General features: G+C 42.1%; 1 protein-coding gene across 1 annotated transcript; it reads right to left on the bottom strand.

Annotated features, from left to right (window-relative positions):
• Positions 1-18,601: 18,601 nt before the first annotated feature.
• Positions 18,602-19,505, bottom strand: LOC119288955 (transcriptional regulator SUPERMAN-like). The gene has a single exon (XM_037568417.1). It carries the CDS (start codon positions 19,396-19,398, stop codon positions 18,688-18,690), a length of 711 nt encoding a protein of 236 aa, XP_037424314.1. The 5' UTR covers positions 19,399-19,505; the 3' UTR covers positions 18,602-18,687.
• Positions 19,506-26,584: the final 7,079 nt, after the last annotated feature.

Below are 26,584 nucleotides of genomic sequence, written 5' to 3' on the forward strand. Positions count from 1 at the left end.
CTATTATTATGGCAATACCTAGATCTATCCTTGCTTTTATGCCTAGCTAGGGGCGTTAAACGATAGCGCTTGTTGGGAGGAAACCCAATTTTATTTTTATTCCTTGATTTTTGCTCCTGTTTAGTAATAAATAATTTATCTAGCCTATGTTTTGGTTGTGTTTTTTTTGTTTAATTAGTGTTTGTGCCAAGTAGAATCGTTGGGAAGACTTGGGGAAAGTCTTTTTGATCTTGCTGTAAAAAACAGAAACTTTAGCGCTCACAAGAATTGCTGCCATTTTTATTTGGAAAGTGCTATTTAGTTAATTATTTTTGAAGATGATTAATAGATAAATTCCTCACGTCCATAAATTTATTTTAGAATTTTTGGAGTTCCAGAAGTTTGCGTTAGCTACAGATTACTACCGACTGTTCTGTTTTTGACAGATTCTGTTTTTCGTGTGTTGTTTGCTTATTTTGATGAATCTATGGCTAGTAAAAGAGTTTATAAACCATAGAGAAGTTGGAAAACAGTAGGTTTAAAACCAATATAAATAAAGAATGAGTTCATTACAGTACCTTGAAGTGGTATTTTGTTTTCTTTCGCTAACGGAGCTCATGAGATTTTCTATTTTGACTTTTGTGTTGTGAAGTTTTCAAGTTTTGGGTAAAGATTTGATGGATTATCGAACAAGGAGTGGCAAGAGCCTAAGCTTGGGGATGCCCATGGCACCCCAAGGTAAAACTCAAGGACACCAAAAAGCCTAAGCTTGGGGATGCCCCGGAAGGCATCCCCTCTTTCGTCTGCGTCTATCGGTAACTTTACTTGGAGCTATATTTTTATTCACCACATGATATGTGTTTTGCTTGGAGCGTATTGTATGATTTGAGTCTTTGCTTTTTAGTTTACCACAATCATCCTTGCTGTACACACCTTTTGAGAGAGACACACATGAATTAGTATTTATTAGAGTACTCTATGTGCTTCACTTATATCTTTTGAGCTTTATAGTTTTTGCTCTAGTGCTTCACTTATATCTTTTAGAGCACGGCGGTGGTTTTATTTTATAGAAATAATTGATCTCTCATGCTTCACTTATATTATTTTGAGAGTCCTTTAGAACAACATGGCAATAATAATAATAACAATAATAAAGAACTTTCATATAAGTGCATTGAATACTAAGAGAAGTTTGATACTTGATAATTGTTTTGAGATATGGAGATGGTGATATCAGAGTCATGCCAGTTGAGTAGTTTTGAATTTGAGAAATACTTGTGTTGAAGTTTGTGATTCCCGTAGCATGCACGTATGGTGAACCTTTATGTGATGAAGTAGGAGCATGATTTATTTATTGATTGCCTTCCTTATGAGTGGCGATCGGGGACGAGCGATGGTCTTTTCCTACCAATCTATCCCCCTAGGAGCATGTGCGTAGTACTTTGTTTCGATAACTAATAGTTATTTATGACTAATGTTGAGTCCATGGATTATACGCACCCTCACCCTTCCACATTTTCTAGCCTCTCTAGTACCGCGCAACTTTCGCCGGTACCATAAACCCACCATATACCTTCCTCAAAACAGCCATCATACCTACCTATTATGGCATTTCCATAGCCATTCTAAGATATATTGCCATGCAACTTTCCACCATTCCGTTTGCTATGACACGCTTCATCATTGTCATATTGCTTTGCATGATCATGTAGTTGACATTGTATTCGTGGCAAAGCCATCGTTCATAATTCTTTCATACATGTCACTCTTGATTCATTGCATTTCCCGGTACATCGCCGGAGGCATTCACATAGAGTCATATTTTGTTCTAAGTATTGAGTTGTAAGTAAATAAAGTGTGATTATCATCATTATTAGAGCATTGTCCCAAGTAAGGAAATGATGATGGAGACTATGATTCCCCCACAAGTCGGGATGAGACTCCGGACGAAAAAAGGAAAAGAGACCAAAAAGAAAAACAAGAAAGAAGGCCCAAATAAAAAATGAGAGAAAAAGAGAGAAGGGACAATGCTACTATCCTTTTTCCACACTTGTGCTTCAAAGTAGCACCATGATCTTCATGATAGAGAGTCTCTTATGATATCACTTTCATATACTAGTGGGAATTTTTCATTATAGAACTTGGCTTGTATATTCCAATGATGGGCTTCCTCAAAATGCCCTAGGTCTTCATGAGCAAGCGAGTTGGATGCACACCCACTTAGTTTCTTTTGTTGAGCTTTCATATACTTATAGCTCTTGTGCATCCGTTGCATGGCAATCCCTACTTACTCACATCGATATCTATTGATGGGCATCTCCATAGCCCGTTGATACGCCTAGTTGATGTGAGACTATCTTGTCCTTTTTGTCTTCTCCACAACCACCATTCTATTCCACATATAGTGCTATATCCATGGCTCATGCTCATATATTGCGTGAAGATTGAAAAATTTTGAGAACATCAAAAGTATGAAACAATTGCTTGGCTTGTCATCAGGGCTGTGCATGATTTAAATATTTTGTATGGTGAAGATAGAGCATAGCCAGACTATATGATTTTGTAGGGAAAACTTTCTTTGGCCATGTTATTTTGAGAAGACATAATTGTTTAGTTACTATGCTTGAAGTATTATTATTTCTATGTCAATATTAAACTTTTATCTTGAATCTTTCGGATCTGAACATTCATGCCACAATAAAGAAAAATTACATTGAGAAATGTGTTAGAAAGCATTCCACATCAAAAATTCCTTTTTATCATTTACCTACTCGAGGACGAGCAGGAATTAAGCTTGGGGATGCTTCATACGTCTCCAACGTATCTATATTTTTTGATTGCTCCATGCTATTATATTATCTATTTTGGATGTCAATGGGATTTATTTTACACTTTTATATCATTTTTGGGACTAACCTATTAACCGGAGGCCCAGCCCAAATTGATGTTTTTTGCCTATTTTAGGGTTTCGCCAAAAAGGAATATCAAACGGAGTCCAAACGGAATGAAACCTTCGGGAACGTGATTTTCTCAACAAAAGTGATCCAGGAGACTTGGAATGGGCGTCAAGAAACAATCGAGGAGGTCAAGAGGCAGGGGGCGCGCCTACCCCCCTGGGCGTGGCCTCCACCCTCGTGGGCCCCTCGTTGCTCCACCGACCTACTTCTTCCTCCTATATATATCCACGTACCCCCAAACATTCAGGAGCACCACGAAAACCTAATTCCACCGCCGCAACCTTCTGTACCCGAGAGATCCCATCTTGGGGCCTTTTCCGGAGCTTCACCAGAGGGGGCATTGATCACGGAGGGCCTCTACATCAACTACATGGCCTCTCTGGTGATGTGTGAGTAGTTTACTTCAGACCTACGGGTCCATAGTTATTTTCTAGATGGCTTCTTCTCTCTCTTTGGATCTCAATACAAAGTTCTCCTCGATCTTCTTGGAGATCTATTCGATGTAATCTTCTTTTGCGGTGTGTTTGTCGAGATCCGATGAATTGTGGGTTTATGATCAAGTTTATCTATGAACAATATTTGAATATCCTCTGAATTCTTTTATGTATGATTGGTTTATCTTTGAAAGTCTCTTCGAATTATCAGTTTGGTTTGGCCTACTAGATTGATCTTTCTTGCAATGGGAGAAGTGCTTAGCTTTGGGTTCAATCTTGTGGTGTCCTTTCCCAGTGACAACAGGGGCAGCAAGGCACGTATTATATTGTTTCCATCGAGGATAAAAGTATGGGGTTTATATCATATTGCATGAGTTTATCCCTCTACATCATGTCATCTTACTTAAAGCATTACTCTGTTCTTATGAACTTAATACTCTATATGCATGCTGGATAACGGTCGATGTGTGGAGTAATTGTAGGAGATGCAGAATCGTTTCAGTCTACTTGTCGCGGACGTGGTGCCTATATACATGATCATACCTAGATATTCTCATAACTATGCTCAATTCTATCAATTGCTCGACAGTAATTCGTTTACCCACCGTAATACTTATGCTCTTGAGAGAAGCCACTAGTGAAACCTATGGCCCCCGGGTCTATCTTCCATCATATTAATCTTCCAACACTTAGTTATTTCTATCGTTGTTTATTTTACTTTGCATCTTTATTTCTCTTTATCATAAAAATACCAAAAATATTATCTTATCGTATCTATTAGATCTCACTCTCGTAAGTGACCGTGAAGGGATTGACAACCCCTTTTATCGCGTTTGTTGCGAGGTTCTTATTTGTTTGCGTAGGTGCGTGGGACTCGAGCGTGATCTCCTACTGGATTGATACCTTGGTTCTCAAAAACTGAGGGAAATACTTACGTTACTTTACTGCATCACCCTTTCCTCTTTAAGGGAAAACCAACGCAGTGCTCAAGAGGTAGCAGTGGGCGAGGTTGCGGGATGACCTGAAAGCCTCGTTTGAACAGTCTACTAACGTCATCCGGCAACTAACTGAGAGAAATGCGAAGCTCTGGGCCGAGCGTGACCTGCTGAGGGCGAAGATCGTCGGAAGTGCGGAGCAGCAGGGGCAGACCACTGCCTTGTTGAAGAGGACCGGAGTCATCGTCGAGAAACTTATGGACGAGAATGCCATGCCACGCATCGAGCACAGAAGGCTGGTGGAGGAATCCGTGGATGCTCTCAAGCAGCATCTTGAGGACAAGAAAGAGCTCATCGCCGCTCGGCGCAGAGACTAGTTCCCGCGGCCTGCAGCAGCGCATCAAGAAAGTAGAGATCAGCGAGCCACATTGTTGTCTTCTTCTTCGTTTGCCCTTGTGTATTTCGGGCGTTGCCGCATGTGGCTTTTTTTAATAACGTTTCGAAATATGTAAGACAATTATTATCCACTGTCATCGTTCTTATATTCATCATGCTTGCTATAAGTCGCACTCGATGCTATATAGGTCCATCGGATCTTACATCAAGATCCGTGCAAAACATTCTTTTCAGATTTTCATTTTTCTCTCTTAAATCTCAGTCCAGTGAGACATATAGCCACGCCGTAGAATAGGTGCTCGGGCGCCATTAATGGAGACATTGGGATAGAGGTGCGCGGTGGGTAGCGGAGGGCTCTGCTCCCGATGAGCACACGCAGGGGTCTGATCGCACGCCTCCCGTACTCAAATAGCTACCCCGCATGGCACCTCCTATCCAATAAAAAAAAGGGGACACGTGGCCATACGTAATTGGTAAGTAGAACGCCCACAGTTTCAATAATACTTGTGTTTCCGATTTGTAACGTGACAACACTTGTTCCAAAATGACTTTGTTGATTGTTAACGTGTGCACCTTCGTAAATCGGATAGAAAATTACCACAACATGTTGGTGCCATGTCATGACACCATGCCAAGTTTCATGATTTTCAGGCGTGTTTTGGAATTACATGAATTAAAAAACCAAGTGACTCAATCTTTCCGATCGAGCCACGACGCCCAGATGTTTGAATTTCACTCCCATCTCTTGCATGGGACCTAGAAATTCACCCAAGGACACACATGTGATTTTTCAAACAATTTTGGTGCACCGGAGCATGTGCTTGTAGTTCAAATTTGAATTATGCACATCAAATGCGCAGAAACTCAATTAATACATAAAAAGGCCAAACGAACCTGGAATAATTCCAAAATTTAGCACAATACTTCTATTTGGTCTAATCTGCCTGTGTAAAAAAATTAAGGCGGGAGAAGGCAGTGTACATATGTCGTTTCGCACACGGAGGTGACATGTTCCTTCTCGGAACCACGAGCCTTCTTGAGGGAAGCTCCGGTTTGCAAGAAGCTTACACCAAAGCTTGTCCCAATTCGGCCAAAAAAATTACCACAACATGTTTGTGCCATGTCATGACACCATGCCAAGTTTCATGATTTTCAGGCGTGTTTTGGAATTACAGGGATTAAAAAACCAAGTTTCTCAATCTTTCCGGTCGAGCCACGACGCGCAGATGTTTGAATTTCACTCCCATCTCTTGCATGGGACCTAGAAATTCACCCAAGGACACACATGTGATTTTTCAACCAATTTTGGTGCACTGGAGCCTGTGCTTGTAGTTCAAATTTGAATTATGCACATTAAATGTGCAGAAACTCAATTAATGCATAAAAAGGCCAAACGAATCCAGAATAATTCCAAAATGTAGCACGATACTTTTATTTGGTCTAATCTGCCTGTGTAAAAAAATTAAGGCGGGAGAAAGCAGTGTACTGTCGTTTCGCACATAGAGGTGACACGTTCCCTCTCGGAACCACGAGCCTTCTTGAGGGAAGCTCTAGTTTGCAAGAAGCTTACACCAAAGCTTACACTATGGACCCGAAGATCTGTGGTAAACTACTCACACATCATCGGAGAGGCTATGGTGTTGATGTAGAAGCCCTCCGTGATCGAATCCCCCTCCGGCGGAGCGCTGGAAAAGGCCCCAAGATGGGATCTCACGGGTACAGAAGGTTGCGGCGGTGGAAAAGGTGTTTCGTTGCTCTCCCCGAAGGTTTTAGGGTATAAGAGTATATATAGGCGAAAGAAGTAGGTCGGTGGAGCTACAAGGGGCCCACGAGGGTGGGGGACGTGCGCTCCTGCCTCGTGGCTTCCTCGCTGCTTCCTTGACGTCCACTTCAAGTCTCCTGGATCACGTTTGTTCCAAAAAAGATCCTCGCGAAGGTTTCATTCCGTTTGGATTCCGTTTGATATTCCTTTTCTGCGAAACACTGAAATAGGCAAAAACGGCAATTTGCACTAGGCTTTCGGTTAATAGGTTAGTCCCAAAAATAATATAAAAGTGTGTAGTAAAGCCCATTAAACATCCAAAACAGATAATATAATAGCATGGAACAATAAAAAATTATAGATACGTTGGAGGCTTATCAGGGGGTCCTGAAATCTAGACACGCCTGGTGCGGTCGGCTGACCAGCCCCCTAGCCGGAGGGTCGGGGTGCGAGCCTTAAAAATAGGGCACACAACCAAAATGCGTTAAAATTGGCAGAAACCAGAGAAAAACTCCCCCCACTTTTTATAGATAACAAAAGAACTTCAAGCTCAAGCCAAAAAAGGGCGGCGAATCGAGTACAGAAGAAGGGATAAAAGCAAATGGCCATGTCCGGCACCTAGCTAGTCTTCTTCTCTTCCCAACAGTGTGAAGCTCAGTGCTTTCACTGGATGTGAGCATAGTCATTGCGGGACAGTGTCGATGGCCAGCGCGGAGCATGGTGCTTCCACTAGGGCGTGGGCGTGAGCCCCCGAGGCCCGAGGGCGGCACTCTGGAGACTCCTGGGCGTGTACAGCCCCACTCATTATTACGTGAGAGTGTCATGAGCGGAGACCTTCACAGGAGCGAGCCTTGCTTCGTATCGCTAGACGAGGGCCCCGCCCTGCGCCACCCCCGATCAATGTTGGGGCGTCCGAAAACTAGGACGACACCAAGGGGCAAGGAGGACACTGGCGGCGCCCTTGGTGACCACGGGCCCTCTGCCAGGGGCGAAGGGCTCACCGGCACCTCCCCCGGCAGAGGACCGACCTCCATGCAGCGCCTCGCTCTGTGTGGCACGGGGGAGGCCCTGGCTTCGGGCCCCTCCCGTGCAGCCCCCAGTGCATCAATCCCGCCGGGGGCGGGGCCACCGCCCTGGGGTCTCTGACTAATACAGCGGTCTGGTTCACCTGCAGCCCATGGTTAGCATAAGCATGTTCCCTAGGCAATGGCTGTACCCTGATGTCGTCGTCGCTGAAGGGGTCGGTGAAGCATCCGGGTAGCTCGCGTGGTAGGCCCCGGTCTCGAGCGCTCTGTCTTCCCATCCTGGCTCGGGGAATGAATTGGGGCCTTCTCCTGGCGTGTACTCCAGGTTCACCACGCAGGGCACGTAGGCGTCCTCGGTTGCCCCACTGGAGTCGTCGCCTGGGTGCCCCACGACTTGAGCCACTAGCCGCGGCGCCTGGCCCTGGTGGTCATTGGGTGGCATCCCAGCACGTCCTTGTGGTGGACCGCCAGCGCCTGCCCCTCCTGGTGATGGCGCTGTCGTGGTAGGACGGGCTGCGCCGGGGTCTATGTTGGTGTTGTCGGGTCCCCCTAGCGCTCCAGGAGGCACGCGAGCTCGCCGTGGCCTCGTGCGCGCCTCTGCCACGGCCTGAGGCATGAGCAAGGAGCAGAAAGGCAGCGTACCTCTGTAGGTAGTGTCCAGAAGCTCAGCGACGCTCTTCAGTAGCGCATCGCGGCCGCTATCCGTCGCAGCAGCTCCCGCGCCACGATGAGCGCGGCTCGTGTGTTCGCCCGCTCCATCAGGTGTGCGGTGTCGTTGCCGCAGCGTAGCCTGAACATCGCGTGATGGCGCGCGTGCGCCGCGGCACAAGGATGGAAGGCACCGGTCCGCACCGCCCGCGCCCAGGGGCGTTGGGCGGCGCGCGGGCCGCCTGGAGCACGGAGTTGAGGTCTTCTTGAGCGGACGGTGCCGCTCGGGCAGGCCAGGCAGCCCAGTGGTCGGCATGAGTCCTCCGATCGTCAGCCATCGGAACCGCGGGGTGACGGCGGGTCGGTCGATGGGAGAGAGGCTTCGGCGCACCCCCTACCTGGCGTGCCAAATGTCGGATTCAGGGCTCCACAGACTCTTGAGAGGTTCGAACACTGGGGTGCACACGAAGAACACTCTCTCCCTAGCTCGCTCGCTAACGATCTCACGGCCTAGCTCGACGGACCCAAAGAACGAGAGACATAGAGATTTATCCTGGTTCGGGCCACCTTGCGGTGTAATACCCTACTCCAGCTTTGTGGTGGATTGCCTCGAGGGGCTGAGGATGAACTAGTAAAGTGGACGAACAGCCTCGGGAGGTGAGGTGTTCTTGGGCTCGATGAGTTGGTGAGCTGGTCCGGGTGGAATGGATCTGATCCTCTCATCTACAATGGTGGCTAGGTCCTATTTATAGTGGCCTTGGTCCTCTTCCCTAATGTTAGGCGGGAAGGGATCCCACAACGGTCAAATTCAAAGGGAGACAACTAGGACAAGCTATCCTGAGAAAAGTAGTGTTCGCCTACAAAGGCTCTGGTGGTGACGTTGTAGTGGGCTCCGTGATGACCTCCGTACTGCCGTCCTCGCGGTCTTGGTCTTGTTGCACCGATATGGAAACCTTTGCTTGATTCCTTGGGACTCCGCGCCTGTGCTTGCCTCCTTAGCACCAAAGAGGAAACTGGTACACTGCGCCCGCTGGCGCCCACCTGGCCTTGGTCGTCATGACTCACGTCATGTGAACCTTGTGAGGTGCACCTTGCCTTAATATCTCCGCTCATCGGGAGCCAGCCTAGTGATGCCGCCCCCCAGGGAGGTCTTGGTGTCGTCCACCTCACGAGGGTCTTGAATTGTTGCTGCTGAAGCTGGGCCGTACTGGGCCACCCATGGAGCCACGCCACGGGCCGCGGGCAGGCAAGTCTGGGCACCCCCGGTCCCAGAACACCGACATATACCTTCTATTATTTCATAGGCAGTATTAGCATCACTTCCAATAAAATTCCCTTTAGCGGCAAAATACAAAAGTTGTCTATTAGGCATAGTTAATCCCACGTTGAAATTTCGAAGCAAAATTTTTATATCCCCCTTTATAGTGCAAACATGATAAGATTCCATTTTCTTATATCAAACATCTTTCAAATTTTCTCCTTATTTTTGTTTGAAGTAAAGAACTTCAAAATTTGGAGACAAAGGAGGGATAGTAACACTAGTCATTGTGACAGAGCAAGGAAACGAGCAAACAAGAACATTTTTTGTTTTTGTAAAAGAAATTAGAAGTGGGGAGATGAAAACGAGAGGCAATGGCAAATAAAGATAAGTGCATGTAGATGATAGTTTGTTCGAAGGTACTTGATAGGTTTTGGTGATGTCTCCCCAGCAACGGCGCCATAAATTCTTCCTGCTACTTGTGAGCTGCATTGGGATGTCCTCAAAGAGGAGAGGATGATGTAGTATAGTAGAGATAAGTATTTCCATCAGTTAAGAACCAAGGTTATCAATCCAGTAGGAGAATCACACAAAGCCTCATGAACAACACCTGCACATACACAAAAGCAAATACTTGCACCCAACTCAAACAAGAGGGTTGTCAATCCCCTTGGCGGTTATTGCAAGAATTAAATCTCATAGTGGTAGATAATAAAGTAAATTGCAAAACAAAATAAAAGAAATAAAATTGCACCAAGGCGTTTTTATGTTTTTATATATGATAAAAGTAGACCCAGGGCCTACAGTTTTCACTAGAGGCCTCTCTCTCAAGCACATAACATACGGTTAGTGAACAAATTTCTGTTGGCAATTCATAGAATAGCGCATAGTTATAACAATATTCAAGGAAATGATCGTGTATATAGGCATCACGCCCGAGACAAGTAGACCGACTCCTGCCTGCATCTACTACTATTACTCCACCAATCGACCGCTATCCAGCATGCATCTATGGTATTAAGTATAAAATGGAGTAATGCCTTAAGCAAGATGACATGATGTAAACAAAGTAAACCCAATCAATATGAATAAACCCCGTCGTTTTACCCTTAATGGCAACAATACAAATACATGTCTTGTCCCTTTCTGTCATTGGGATATAATGCACCACAAAATTGAATCCATCAGAAAGCACCTCTCCCACTGAAGATAACTCAATCTAGTTGGCCAAACAAAACGAATAGATTGGAGATAAATACAAAGTTGTAACAATCATGCATAATAAAGTTCAAGGAAGACTCAATCAATGTTCATGAATAATCTAATCATAAAACCACAATTCATCGGATCCCAACAAACACATCGCAAAAGAAGACTACATCAGATAGAACTCCAAGAACATCGAGGAGAACATTGTATTGAAGATCAAAGGGAGAGAAGAAGCCATCTAGCTACTTGCTATGGACCCATAGGCTTGTGGTGAACTACTCACGCATCATCGAAAGGCGGCTAGAATGATGTAGAAACCCTCCTTGATCTATTCCCCCTCCGGAAGAGTACCAGAAAAGGCCTCCAGATGGGATCGCGGAAGAACAAAAACTTGCGGAGGCAAAAAAGTATTTTCGGTGGCTCTATGTTGGTTTCTCGATTTTAGACAATTTATAGAGGTCGAATTAGGTCAGACGGAGCCACGAGAGGCCCACAAGGCATCAAGGCGCACCCTGTTGCCTTGTCGTCTCCTTGTTTGCCTTCTGTTATCCTCCTTGAGCTTCTAGGGTCTCTCTTGTTTAGAAAAAAATCATTAAAAAGTTTTGGAGCATTTGGACTCTATTTGGTACTGATTTCCTAGAAAACCAAAAACAAGCAAAAAACAGCCACTGGCACTAGGCACTGTGTTAATAGGTTAGTCCCAGAAGATGATATAAATAGTATATAATTGCATATAAAACATCTAGGATTGGTACTATAATAGCATGGAACAATAAAAAATTATAAATACGTCAGAGACGTATCAATGGTTCACACTCACCTCATACGCGACAAGTCTGTCGTACCCATGTGACGTGGCTCATATTCTAGACGGTGCTATACTTGGGAGACACTAACTACTTGATATTTTGTGTGAGAGATTGCCCTATAAAACACAACTACCACGCATCACACAGGGCACATGAAAATGATAAACATCACATACAATTCATAAAAGTGTGATATGGCATAGCTCCTTCGGTTGGAGAAGTAAACGTCGTCTTCGCGCAGTTTTTGCAAAAGGGCTGTTGTGGCAACCGTTTTGTACCACCCCTTTAGTTGCATAGTCACAATTAGATCAAGAAGGAATGGTATGAGGACGAGTTCTTCTGACCATGACACCGGCGTACCTAAATGGCTATTGGACTCATCACATATGCATGCTTGAGAGGAGGTAATTAACCATCCACGTGGTGGTTCTAGACCTCATGCTACAACAGATAAGAAGCAACGGGCTTCATGCTTGTGAGATGAAAAGGTTAATGAATCGACCTTTTCTCCCTGTGTAAGAGCTTTGTAATGCAATGGCTGAAAAAAGAATATCGTGTCGATGGATCGACTTGAGTGTCTGTTCGGTGCTGGGGATTGCCTTTTAAGGGGCTTCTACTCGTTACTATGAGCCCAAACGACACTACGAGTCTCTACGTCCTACCTATCAGCGACCCATAGGGGTCGAACCCGCATACTATCCTATCCCATCGGCATTGCAAGTCATTTTTTTATGTCTAAAAACTATAACTAGGATCCATACACACACGTGGAGCTTAAATGGGCTGCAGTCACTGTGGCCCATTTTCCATACATTAGTTTGTTTTTCCATTTTTAGAATTTGTAAAAATTGTAAATTGTAATCAAAGTAGAAAATAAAGTTAAAAATTTGTGTGTTATAAATAATATACATACACTTAAAATAACTTACTTAAAAATTCATGTAATTCTAAAAAAATATCAATGTATTATTTTTAGAAAATATTAATATATTTTTAAATTATATTTTTGCATTATAATAATGTTTTTATAATTTTAATAAGTGAACATATATTTAACAAAAGAATCTTAGTATTTTTAAAAATTCTTGAATAAATGTTCATATAATTTTAAAAACGTTTACATTTTCAGTAAATATCCATGCACTTTATAAGAAAATGTTTATGATGTTTCAAAAAGTGTTCATGTGTTTTAATAAATTTTGTGTGTCCGCTAAAAATATTTATATATTTAAACAAATAAATAAATAAATATGAAAAAATGAATACGAGGCTAGTAAGCCCCCACACTACAGATCCTAAAATGAATACTATTGTATACTATTTTAAATAATATAAATTATTATAATAATTATTTTTTATGAATACTTTTTCAATAATACATATACAGTTTTTAGTTAATATATTAAAAAACATCATGTTAATTTTTGCATTAGATGTATATAAATATTTATTATAAAACTTTATAAAATATATGAATTAAAATATTCTAATGTTATTTTTTCCTTTTGTTATAATTTACATATTGTTTTAAGAGATTCTAGAAAAGGAAAAAAATAACATAAGAAAAAATGGACTATAAGCCCATTTAAGCCCACAAGCGTGATCAGCTTCAAGAGAATAATCCTAGTTATCCTTTGTGGTTGTCTCAAAAAAAAGTTATCTTTGGTGGACATCAAACATGATCGATTGTGAGGTCGCTTGCATCGCGGCTTGAGAGTATCAGGTCGCAGGTCTGACGCCCATGGGTTGGCACCGCCGGCGTGAGAGGATGATGTTCCAGGTTCGAACCCCCATGGGCACCATTTTCTATATGAATTATCCCTTTGTATTGTTGATTGACAGGTCGGACCTAACGGTCATATAGGCGCACAGTGACATTTATGAGATTTTATATAATATACTTCCTCTGTTTCAAATTACTCGTCACAGAAATGGATGTATCTAAAACTAAAATACATTTAGATACATCCATACCTACGACAAGTAATTCGGAACGAAGGGAGTAGGTTTCTTTTAAAAACAATGACACTCCAGCCCCACCTAATCATTGACAGTCAGCCTCACGCTTGCTGTCACGCCACGTGAGCGGCGTATATAGTTGCAGATGAGAATTGAACCGTTTGTGCAAGCTGGGAGAAGTCATGGCCCCAATTTTTTGTGTTTTCAACTTTCGGCATCAAACTACACATGATGTGCAACTTCATGTACCACCCAATGTATTTACCTCATTTTGTATCTCTATATGTATTCAGAGTTTGGAGTTGAATTTTTTTAGGGTGGTACACACTTATCTTGTGAACATCCATAATTGTTTTCAAAAACTTTTATACTTCAAAATTTGAATTTTGTGAGATTGGAACACCTAAGCCACGAGTGCAGCACATATTCACCAAAAAACTCATAGAAAATCGTGATCCTTGTTTCATAAATAAGTTTGGGTTACTTACCATCCACGTGGTCGCAAAATCGTGATCGGAAGTTCATGGCGGCGTACTCACCAACCTGCAGTCTCTCCATGCATTAAGCAAGAACAGGTCAAACCGAAGTACTCATTTTCGTTAGAAGTTAGGAGCGATCTGGTCCTGCGTGCGCCCGCGCATCTAGGGTGTGTTTGGTTGCCTCTATCATTTTTTGTCTCTTTGCATGTGTATCTCAGATGGGCCTGGCTGAGGTAAAACATGCCAAAAACCATCATCTACACATAGTTTGGTTGCTTGGATGTACGTTGGCTGCATGAGGAAAGTAATATTGACCCGCTGTTTGATTGCCTATGTTGCACTGGGCGCACGAACTACACGCTATTTGGTTGCAAACTACATAAGGTGTTATCACCACTTTCCACTAGTGATGATCTTACCACATACGATCTGAAAACAGTTTAAGTCTTGGTTAGGAAATAAATCACAGTTCATCTTAACCACTAACAAATATCAGAGAAAATATAATAGTCAAATGGCTCAGTAGGGAAAAGTTCATCGATTCTTCTTCTCCTTCCCGTTCTTCTTCATGCCCCAAGTGTCTTTGATTTAGTACAACTTTAGTACAAAGTTGTATTGAATCAAAGACACTTATTTGAGATGGAGGAGGTAGTAGATTTGCAGTAATAAGGACCAAGTTGTGTTTATTTGTTTTGAGAGAAAGTAGAACCAGTTGTGTCTACTATATAATTTCTCGCTATTTTCTGGAAAATATATAATTTATCACTATGCAGTATGTCTGCTATTTCCTTGTATGTTTTTAGGGCTACTATTTTTTGTAATGTTTTTCAGGAAATTATTTAATTCTACGTGGATAAAATAAAAGGAAATAGCAGCTTTTCATGGATGAAGTGGGCTGCATCCAAAATTGCTTTTTGGAGGCCGAGCTTCATGAAGGCAGTTTTTGAAAAATTCAAAATTCAGTTTTTTATGTTTCAAAACATTCTGAAGTAAAATACGAATATAAATGAAGGCATAATGTACATGTGTGTAAATTTTCATGATAAAATACATTGAAATGGGAGCTAAAAAAACAAATCCGTGGCTTTTCAGCACAAGATATTGTTCATCCCCAAAGTCCATGAATTTGTTTTCTTTTCTATAGGTCACATTCAAGGTATTTCACCGTGAATTTTTACACGCACATACATTTCATCCATATATACATACATGTTTTTTCAAAAAAAAAATAAACTAGGAAGTTTGAATCTTTTTTTCAAAATTTTCGGCCTTCATGAAGCCCGGTCACCAAAACGCCCTACTCTGGGCTGCATGCGCTGCTAACACGTGAAATGTATAATATGGGCCGCCAAGTTTTTTTTTATCGATATGGGCTGCCAAGTCCGACCAAGACGTCGTCCTCTTCTTCCTTGTTCTCCTTCACGTTATTGCCACGCTCATCGACAGCTTTTTAATGGAAATCAAACTAGCAAAGTGGTTGTCTATGCGTGTACTGATCTTGCTAGAAGATAACAACAGACTTTTCGCGACCTAGCATATATTGATATTCAGTAAAATGGAGAATGGAATGTCAAATATGCGTGCATATGGTGCGTGTATGGTAACATTATATATCGTAGGGTTCGATCAATGACTCCACACATAACATACGCACAGTTTATGCACCAGTTACAGTGCACAGTATATATGTATATATGCAGCTATGTAGCCCAACAGGGGACCATGCCTGTATGCATAAAATATTTGCAAATGTGTATGACTGACCATATCTGCTAGCACGTACCACGACGCATAGACTGTATACTCCTACGCTAGCTACGAGAGATTATTATTTCCCTTCCGTATTACCGATTCAACAAGATCGGTGACGGAGCCAGCTGAAGGCATACAGTATTAGTAAATATGTATGTTTGCTTATTCGGGGAGCTAAACGATCAAATGCATATACATAAAGTCATAAACTACAGTTTATTCAACTATTTTAATAGGGTTTTGATCTACATGAGCATTGATAATATTGTCGACGGAAACTGTGAGAGAAACCGATCATACGTAATGGCATAATGCCGATCATGACGAAGAATCAGGATCGAGCTGCACGCACGCATATATGCCCAAATGAAGCAGGGTGGCCCGGGGGTGCAAGCACATGCACTGATCGACGGACAGTGTTCTGAGTTGAATTATTCCATCCATGTGTTGCTTATTGACGTCTGTATGCATGCATGTGCTGGAATGTGTCAGTAGCGTATCATGCATCGGACAGTCGTACCTATGGCCGCTTGTGACCTTTTCGTATTCATCACCTCTCCATCAATCCATTACTAATGACAAAGCAATGGCAGCATTGGTGTCTGTCTTGTCTCTCTATGTATCTACTCACTTCGATTATAATAAGAATAATGATATGTTAGACATATCTTTGCTTGAACTGGTAAAATATATATTACCGTGGATTTAGATACCTACTAATCTACATATACTGTACTTCAAATATATCTCTAAAATTCTATTTTCCTGAACATCGATTTCTCTTGGTTTTATGCATGTACTCCCCCCGTAAAAAAATATAAAAGCGTTTACATCACTAAAGTAGTGATCTAAATGCTCTTATATTTGTTTACAGAGAGAGTACTGTAGAACAAATTATTGATCAGAGTTACTTTGTAAACACACACACACACACACACACACACACACACACACACACACACACACACACACACAATAATATTAGTGCTCAACTATTTATTCTGGGAATTTATATTTTTGGTGTACAGAGATCAATTCGTGAAGAAACTTCATGTTGTGTAACTAAATAGCTAATCCACACTAACATATTTCTCTTGACATGTCACCTCCACATACAACTATGCATGGAAAAGGCCAATCACCACATATGGGAAAATGCTAACCCGGTTGTTTCCGTTCCATTGTGCTATTTAAATTCTATAAATATTCTACCTCCATACAATATTCAAATACAATAGATCATATGTATTTTAATAATTCTCAATAAATATTTTACACCTATACAATAATCAAATATGATAAAAATTATGTATTTTAAGTTTCATTTCTCATATTATCAATCTCAATGTCCATGTTCCGTACAACTAAATCACATTGGAATATATTGCAACCAATTATCGCAGCTAGAGTGGGTACCTCTATTTATTTTGGGAATGTTTGTGATATAAAAAATATTAATTAATTCATGAAGAAATTTCCATATACTCAAAGTGCAGCCACTACTTTTCTAATAAAGTACCCTCTTTGTTTCTTTTGTATTACCTATTTTAATTGTCTATAAAAATAATTTGACGACAAATAGTCAATGCAATCTATAACATGAAATTGATTTCATTACATTTGTATTACTTATTTATGATAGTGATTTGTATCACATAAAAAATGTTAGCATGACAATTGTTTAACAATGCAAAATATCTCACAAAAAGGAACATACAAATGCTCAAGTTAGGTAATATACCAGTTTGTAGATGAACTTGAGTTCTTGATACAGTATGTATACACATTATAAGGATGCATGACCATAAGAGTTGCTGCCACAATTGAGCATAAGGCAGGAGCAGATGATTAGTTCGGCGGTTTGTCATGTTCATTAGCAGTGTCTACTTTTGTTGTCTTGGATAAGCGAAAATTTGTCAGTAACTAACGGATTAATTCAATATATGCCACTACCCGTCTTGCAGACTTGAAATTACCACTGCAAAAGAATGACTTGGAATCACTACAAAAAAAAGGCCAAGTAGGTGGCATTTTTTGTAAGTTATTTTCATTTCCAAATTTTTATAGATGAAGATGACAATGACATTTATGAAATGACTCAAACTAATAAGGAGATACATGTCGGCGCACACACAAGGGTACAATTATTGAGTTTTTTCTTGGGATTTAGATGTAGTTGTACCCCCTCCGTTCCGAAGTATAAGATGTTCTAGCTTTATTCTAAATTGAATGTATCTAGACATGTTTAGGTGTATAGATTCACTCATTTTAGTCCATACTAAAATATCCAAAACATCTTATAATTCGGAACAAAGAGAGTAGTTACTTCAGACATTTAGTATCTCAAAGATGGTGCTCCATTTGAGGTATTTACCCATTCTTGGATTCGTTTGACGAATGTCATTTAAGTTCTTGGGGCAATCACTTTACCTTATCTCTCCTTGACAACCTCTTTGATTTGGGTTATATTCGAAGTAGGCAATAAATCACTATAGAGTTGGCGATTTTCATCCAGCCATTCATTGTTTCATTTGGCAAAGGCAAACATCTACTTGATTAGAACGGTGCTAGTGGAGAGAAGTGGCGAGGATCGATGTTGCCACCTCTTTTCTTGATGATGTACAATCAGTTCTAATTTGTTCACTCATATATACCCAAAAATTAGAGGTTTTGTTTAGCTTGAAGACATGAAGTAAAGATAAAGAAAAATGGCAATCACTTCCAAATTTTCTGCCACTGATCACTAATTGCTAACAATTTACGCATCAACATGATACAAGACTTCAGAACAAACAACTACATGTATATAATTTCTTATAAAACTCTAGCACATATACATTTCAACAGCTGAAACGAAGGAGATATATACATCATCATGTAGAACGAGCCTTTGGCCAACAACGAAGAATTGATCGAAGAGAAACAATGAACAAAGCAATTATAAAGAGACAGAAGCAATTTTTGATTTTTTTTAAATATTTTTTGCGAAAGGAGATGGAAGCAAATTTAACGAGCTAGAAACAAAGTTGCATCAAGCACAAGAGTGGAAAAGAATTCATCGATTTCAATTTTTGCATTCGAGAAACTAAGTTGCGTGTGATGCAACATTTGGATTAGTCCCAAGCCTAAGCTCTAGATCTACCAGTCCTTGTTTCTTGAGGAACAGATCTACTTCTCCTTGATCCAAATGGGGATTAAGACTAGAACTACTAGGGTTTGCAATTGTTTTCATAATTACCTTGGAATGATCAAGGAAGGCTCCTTGTTCATATGGCGAGGCAAGCGCCACCGGCGCCTGATCTACACGCCTCCTCTTCCTCCTCCCCGACAATTCCAAATCCTGTCTGTCATCGTACTGGTGATCTGGAGCTTCTTGATCTCTCACTGCTATGGAGACGACGACCCTGTTGTTATTCCTCTCCTTGATGATGGTTGATAGGTGGGAAGAAGGAGTGGTGGTACTAGGGTTACGGAATAGCTCTAGCTGCTTGCACATGGCACTGGTAGAGTCGTCCTGGTGCGGTTCATCAGCTTGTTCTTGTTGGGGTTGGTCGTCGTCGCCATGACGGAGACGTGCCCTGTCTCGGCGGTGCACATTCATGTGGCCGCCGAGCGCCTGGGCCGAGCGGAACTCGCGGCGGCAGAAGGTGCAGGAGTAGGAGCGCGGCGGCCACACCAGCAGGTCGGCCGCGGCATCGCGTGCGAAGGCCTGCTCCTCCCACGAGGACGAGGACGGATCGCTGGTGTACGCCGCCGCCCAAGCTGGGATGCCTCTGCGCTTGGCTAATTGATCCATTGATTGCTTCCAGATTTTGCTATCCAGATCTGCACAAATGAGAGCCTCCCCTCGTAGCTTGCGAGCTAGGATGATTGGAGTTGGAGAGGAGAGAGCAGTGAGCTGGGAAGCTGAAGAAAGGGAGATGAGCACGTCTGTATGACTAGCTTGCATTGATAACAACTTAAGGAGTACCAGTACAAGATAGTGTGCAGTTCAGGCTGGCTACTGTTGTTTGCTTGTCTGATTTCAATTCAGAAATTGATAGACAATTGGGCACCTACAGTGTTATTTTCTGTCAGCTAGCTAGGTTGAGTTGGAGTATAGTGATTGTTTTACTGGACAAAATTTCGAGAGGAAGAGGGACATTTTATTAAGCCTGGGCTTAGTAGTACTTGTTCCTTGTGGGCAAAGTTTCTGGAATACTTGATCTTAACTGGTCACTGTGCAATCTAGCTAATGACTATCTATCCAGGTGAGGGGACCCAGGTGGTAGGGTGTCCCCTTCGAATCTGGCTTGATTGCCCAGCTTGACATGTGATTCTTGTCATTATTTGCTCCATCCGAAGGAGAAGATCATAAACTCCCAGTTGATCAACATGTCATGAATATGAAAAGTCATCCGAGGTGCTCGGGCCCAGTTTATTATAAACATGATCGCAGCTACAGTAATACTGACAGTCTAATGCCAACCGGCTTGCTAGTGACGACTAAACATGGACACAATCGATTGACCCTTCCAAGATTCGGCCACATTATTCCAGGGTCTGCAGTGCACTTGATCTAGTTTTGACGAGCACATCAATTGGTCTTTTATATGAAAAGGCTTTATTTCCTCCTCTAAACTAGTACTCCCTTTGATCCAAAATAAATGTCACTGTTTTGAACCGCGGTTAGTTCAAAACTACGACACTTATTATGGACCTGAGTTAGTACTACTTTGACGGGCTTTCCCATAAGGCCTGTCTGAATTAGAACTATTTTTTGTGTCTATCCCCGTGTAGAGCACACACGAAAAATACGTTCACTCCACAGTTTTAGGCTCCATCCTACCTGGGGTTGATCCAGACCGGTAACAATTTTTTTTTGTGAAAAGCATCAGATACATATATTATAAAAGTTTGCTTAAAGTATAAAAATTACATCGAGATTTTAAGACCACTGAATGACCACGCCGAGAACGAGCCGCCGACATGCCGTTGTCCCTGCTCCCCTACCGGAGTCGGCTTGACGTTATTGATGACAGTCGAGAAGTATTCGCGCGCGTGCCTCTAAGGACCAGCGCACTGGAGCCACAGTCATGGCCGTTGAAACCTTCCACAGATCTGAAGCACCTGACACCAAATCTCGCCACATGACGAGATACCCTAACATCACCGCCTCAAGGAGATAGTAGGAATCTACGTCGGAGCTCCGTTGACTACGCTCGGACGGACAAAATCAAGGAGGATTGGAACCCGAAGGACGAACTCAAGGAGGATCGAAGCCTGAAAGACCAACTCGAAGATGAAGCGCCGCCAGCCACCTGAGCCTAACCTACGAGGACCTAAAAAAACTAACCTAAACTACTAACTAGAGAGGCACCAGGATTCCCCTCCTCGCCACCGGCTGCTGGAGCGACAGGCATAGGGGAGCCGAATCCATGGGCTCGCTGCTGAAATCTGGAGGGGAGAGTTTTCCCTAGCCGCCTACTACAGAAACCCTTATAGATAAAGCTATTAGTGATACACACTAAATGGCACACACCATTGGTAACTTGCCAAAATATCAGTGGCGTGTGTTCTAAAGGGCACGCTACTAGTAAGTTCTTACCAGTGACACTATACTAGTGGCGTCCCCCCTACTAATAGGCACATTGGGCATGCCAAGGGTAGACTTTCCTTCAGTAGTGTGGTAAACGTGGGTTGTACGCTGGTTTTGTACAAACACGACTAGTGTGTGTGGAGGATCACTATTTATGGAGCTACTGACATTTTTATCATCGAAGTGACTCATGGGCCACTCTCTCGGGCTAATTTTATTACGTTGCATTCAATGAAAATTTATGACCTTGCAGTAAATTCTTTCTAATTAGAGTTGCCCATGGATATAAAAAATAAGTGCCCAATTTTTTATTATGAAAAATTTAAAACAAAAGGCCAGACAGAAAACTTCTCTTACTCGAAACCATCGAAGAATGACTGGATGTGGGCTGATAGATATGAATTGGTGAAAATACTGAAAATAGATGACTAATATCTCTTAACTGTTTAGAACACCACAAAACAAGAGCTACAACTATGGTACAATAAAATACCCACACTGAATGCATGGCGAAGAAGTACACGACAAAATCCTATCTTGACTTAAAGTAATCGGCGAACACAAACTAGGTTTTCGTATGGTTACAACTAAAAAAAATAAGGAAGAACAAAAAAAATTCTTGAACAACAACTCTCCAAGAACACCATGGAACATGGATGGTGAAATGCCAAATTCAAAGGCCCAAGGAAATAATGGTCCTAGCATAAAACCAACAACAAAACAGCGAAAACATATCTGAAATTCATTTTTCGATAGAAACCCTTTGTGGGCCCAAACTTTTCTTAGAAGACCGTAAAACATGGGCTAACACACATAAATCTATCCAAACTAGAAGGCCCCGCAAAAATATCTTCCAATCACACGATTGCCCAAAGGCACTACAAATTGTGTGCTAGCACCACATAACTTCCGAAAATAGGGAAATTGAAATCTTAAATAAATCCTTCCCCGATCCTGAAATTGTCAAAGAGAACTATAAGAGGTGAGCTCATACTCTCTCCAATAGTTTTCTCCCCTTCCCTCTACGGACAAGGCAAACTCTCCCCTCCAGGCTTCATCGGCGAACCCATGGCGAGGAGGGGAATACTGGTGCCTTCGCACTGGCTAGGAATTTAGTTTACGAATATTTTAGTCCTCATAGGTGCGGTGCTCAGGGGGATGGCAACGCTTCTTCTTTGAGTTTATCTTTTAGCTCCGATCCTCCTCCATTTTGTCCATCTGGACGTGGTCGACAGAGCTTTGGCGTAGACTCCTGCCGTCTCCTATAGGCAGCGAGGCTAGGGTTTCTCGTCATGCAGGCGTGATGGAGAGATTCGGTATATGTTACTTCCTATCTATTTAAGGGTTCAACGACAATGATTGAGGCCCCAGGACGTTGGTCCTTAGGGGATGTGCATAAAAACTTTCAGGCTGTCATCGGCAAGGTCAAACGGGCCCCTGTTGGGGAGTGGCGGCAGCGGCGCATCGACGGCTCATTCTGGCGGTGCTAGTGGTCGTTCCGTAGTCTAGAGACTTCAATGTAACTTTTATTATGTTTGAGGTGCTTTTGTACTTCTGATGAAATTTTACAATATATCTAAATCTTTTTAGCAAAATTAATAATGGTGGAATGATCCTAAAAAATATAAACCTCTCTAGCAACAAATGGTCAGGTGCTCTAGTAATTATATATTGTTGAAGTTATGTTAAAACTGAATTAGTTTAGATGTATTTGACACCCATCTTTTCTTTAAGTTTAATCTTGATATTCTTGAGGTTTATCTTGGTTTACCCCACCAACTGTTACCATTTTAGTTTGTTATCTTTCTTTTTTATTTGTAGGGTTTTTATGTGGATTACACCCCTCGTGGACTTCTACGATAATTGGTCTAGGGTGAAACAAAGGTGAACTTGGAGTTGAATTTGGTGAGTTACAAGGAAGTGTCCTCAAGATGACCTTGAATGAAAAGGTGTTCAATGTGAAAGTTGTTTGCCTCCTCGAGTCAAACAACTTTTGCGTTTTTGGATCATCTCAATCCAAGGTGGTATGCAAAATCTAGAACTGAAATATGAACTTAACAAACTAGTGCATGACCAGAAGTAATGTTGAGCATCGATATTGTATCGGCGCTCGTACTGCCACGGGATAGACAAGAAAACAAGGGCCCCATTTTGGGTGGAGTTTGATGTCTTAGGTTAGTGGGGAGATAAGGAACACTTTGACGACTTTTTCATTTGAGGAGAAGAACCAATAGAGTAGAGATGAAGGATGTGGCTATATATTCATATTCAACCCTCACGGTCGCCATCGTCACTTTCATCACCATGTTCACCTCTAAAAATTGTGCCTTCCTTCCTTATCACGCCCTTTGTGAAGGATTGTAATAAATCTTGAACCATTTTAGTGCAATGTACTCTTTACTTATGTCATTGTTGGTCTATGTCACCGTAATCTAGTACACCAAGTTAGATCATGGTTGTTGTTTCTTGTTCGCTGCCTCTATGATGTTTTTGTCTTTCTGATTGCAGATGTCCAATCCACCGGCATTGTTGGAGACATCCAACCTCCCGGCCACATGGGAAATAGATGTGCTTTTTATGAATCAATAGACCTCTTATGATAAGACTTTTGTATCTTGAGAGGAGCACATCTCATCTAGGAAGTAAAGGTTGTCCATGGAACCTAACACACTGCCTCGGCCTTCCCGACCTTAATCACTTTCACGACAGTGCGAGACGCTACTGACGGGAGGAGAAAATTGGGTTGCGTTTTGCCAGCGGCAATTGAGAGGTAACGATACTTGAGTGACCGCCCAACGAGTACTATAGTGACAACACTGGTTTCCCAATTAGCAATAGTGACCCAAAATCCAGACGCAACCATTCAGCATGGATGGTGAGCTATCTAAAAAAAACTTGTCTCGAGTAAACGTTGCATTAAATTCTCCTAGTTTATTTTCCGTTCTGGTCTAGTTTAATTTTCTGCCCTGGTTTATAGTTTACTTAAATATCTTTGTTACCATGTCCATTAGTTTCATTTACTTAAAATAATTAGGGGACTAATTAAGCTCCCGTTTTCTTGTTGATGTAGGGACAGGCAAGGATGATTGCTTTCGCACATGCAATATTCCTCTCTCTAGTTATTTTAGATATATATACGTATATAATTAGCTTTCGTGTGTATGCAGTATTTATCCTCACCCACAGCCACAGCCGACAGTGTTTTACTGTGAAATTGTTTTCCTGGGCCACAGATACGTACATACACATTGAAGCATATATATGCCCCTGCTGCTCTGCAGCTGACACATGCATGGTACTAACACCGGAGAAAAGATAAGAACTCCTCGCTAGCCTCCGTGCTGATGGTGCAGTCAGTCAATTGTGCATCGATCGATGCTTTTAGTCGGCAGCAGTATGCAGTGCCACTATCCTTTTCTGGACAACTGTCAATTGGCTTTGGTCGGATCCTCCTCTTCTTAATTCCCTGCTGTATGCAAGAAGATCGATCAGCTACTGTATGTTAATCGGAGCAGATCGAGCACCAACACAAAGATTCCTCCTGCATGCGTTGCTGTTATCTGGCGTGGCTTACACCCAAAGATTGTTTTTATCCATGTAGAGCCGGATGATAGCAGCTCTACCACCAGTACTTTGCTCCGTGAAGTACCTGACTAGGCATGATCTCTTCAGTTAGATAAACTAGAGATGATACACATGCGTTGCAGCGTGAATTGGATGCAGTAATTTCTATGAGATTTGACGTCTTGGAAATTTGGTATTCTGATTAGCAATATGAGAATTTAAAGTCAAGCACATACATAATTTAAGATATTTGATTATTATATAGTTGTTGAAAAATTATTTAATATAAGTATAACATGCAAGATGCTTGTTAAGGTGGATCTTTTCTTGTGCATAGTGACATAGTGAGTTGACATAGCTGCATGTCGAGAGAATCAAATTTAGCGGGGGATGCATGGTGGCATGATGAAGTGGCATAGTTGCATGTCAGGATAATCGAGTTAGTGGAGATCAACTATTTAGGTATATATGATGATTACAGTTAAAAGCACGTGAACAGAAACATGCAGCTCCGGACGATAGCAGCTCTACCACCACTACTTTGCTCCGTGAAGTACCGGACTAGGTATGATCTCTTCAGTTAGATATATGGTTGCAGTTAAAAGCACGTGAACAGAAATATGTAGAAGTCTGTCCCAGACATCAAAACGCAGGAGAAAATCGTTGTTTGGATATATTTGATCATACACCAATGAGTATGTGGAAATAGGAAGGTAATGTGTGGTTATTAGAATTGAGTTTCGCTTCGGTACACAAATACCCCCCACCCCCTAAAGTTTACACAAATCTTATAAAGTTACTTAAAAAAGGCATCATCATAGTAGTCTTCAGATCAAACGTATTGAGTAGATTGATTTGGATATAACCGACTCTTCTCCGGCGTGTCCACGGGATTGCCACGGCTGGTTTATTGCTGTGAAGTCGAAACTGCGGTGGCGGGGCCCCGGTGGTATATGAAGACAGGCAGCAGGTGGTTCGTTCAATGATCTTCTGCGGCGCCAGCCGTGCCTAATTCTCATTCGTGGTTCTCCATCAGAGTCAGGGTTGCGCTGTCTGGTCACAAGTGGCTAGGTCTGGCACGGATTTTCATGCATCTTCACACGGCTTCCTCAGTGTGGGTTGGGTCGACGATCGCCTACGGCGAAGTCGGAGTCGTTTGCTCAGGGTTTAGTGATGGTGATGACGCCTCTAGGGAAGGAATGATGACGACGATGCATGCATGTTGTCTTGATGAGACCCTCTTTGAAGTGGTATGTGTGGGGTACCTTGTGTGCCGCTCAGCGGTTGTGATGGTTTTTGCCTGATTCTTCATAATTACCTGTGCAATTTGGTTTTCACTCGGTTGTCCCTAATTAACTAAGCAACTCTTTTCTTCTTAATGAATGCAGAATAACCGTCGTTTCGGAAAAAAGACTATATTATCCATTTTTATTGAAGGAGTACATTCTAATCTCCACCTTTAATCTGCACCAAAATATTCAGACTTTTCTAAAGGGAGTGTACCAAAGCAAAGTTTGAATTGAGTTTTGGGTTTTCTATTTTCGCGCCCTTGTTTCTTACTTGTTCTTAGTTTTGCTCCATGGATCTAACTCTCCTCACTTTCCCCCTCCTCTCATCCATCCTATCCTCACAAAAACCCAAATGAAGCACCGCACTCTGGTCAAGCAAGTTAACTGCTACCTCCCGACGAATGAGGCCGCGTTAAATCCTGACAGGTGGGGTCAGGGCCTCTAATGAGAGGTGCATCGGGTTAGCTTATGATAGGTAGGCCCGACCTAAGGCTCAATCGTCTCTATCTATCTATCTATCTATCTCTCCATAGGAATGAAGTATGTCTACC

Source organism: Triticum dicoccoides, chromosome 4A (genome assembly GCF_002162155.2).
Source record: "Triticum dicoccoides isolate Atlit2015 ecotype Zavitan chromosome 4A, WEW_v2.0, whole genome shotgun sequence".
Classification (NCBI taxonomy): domain Eukaryota; kingdom Viridiplantae; phylum Streptophyta; class Magnoliopsida; order Poales; family Poaceae; genus Triticum; species Triticum dicoccoides.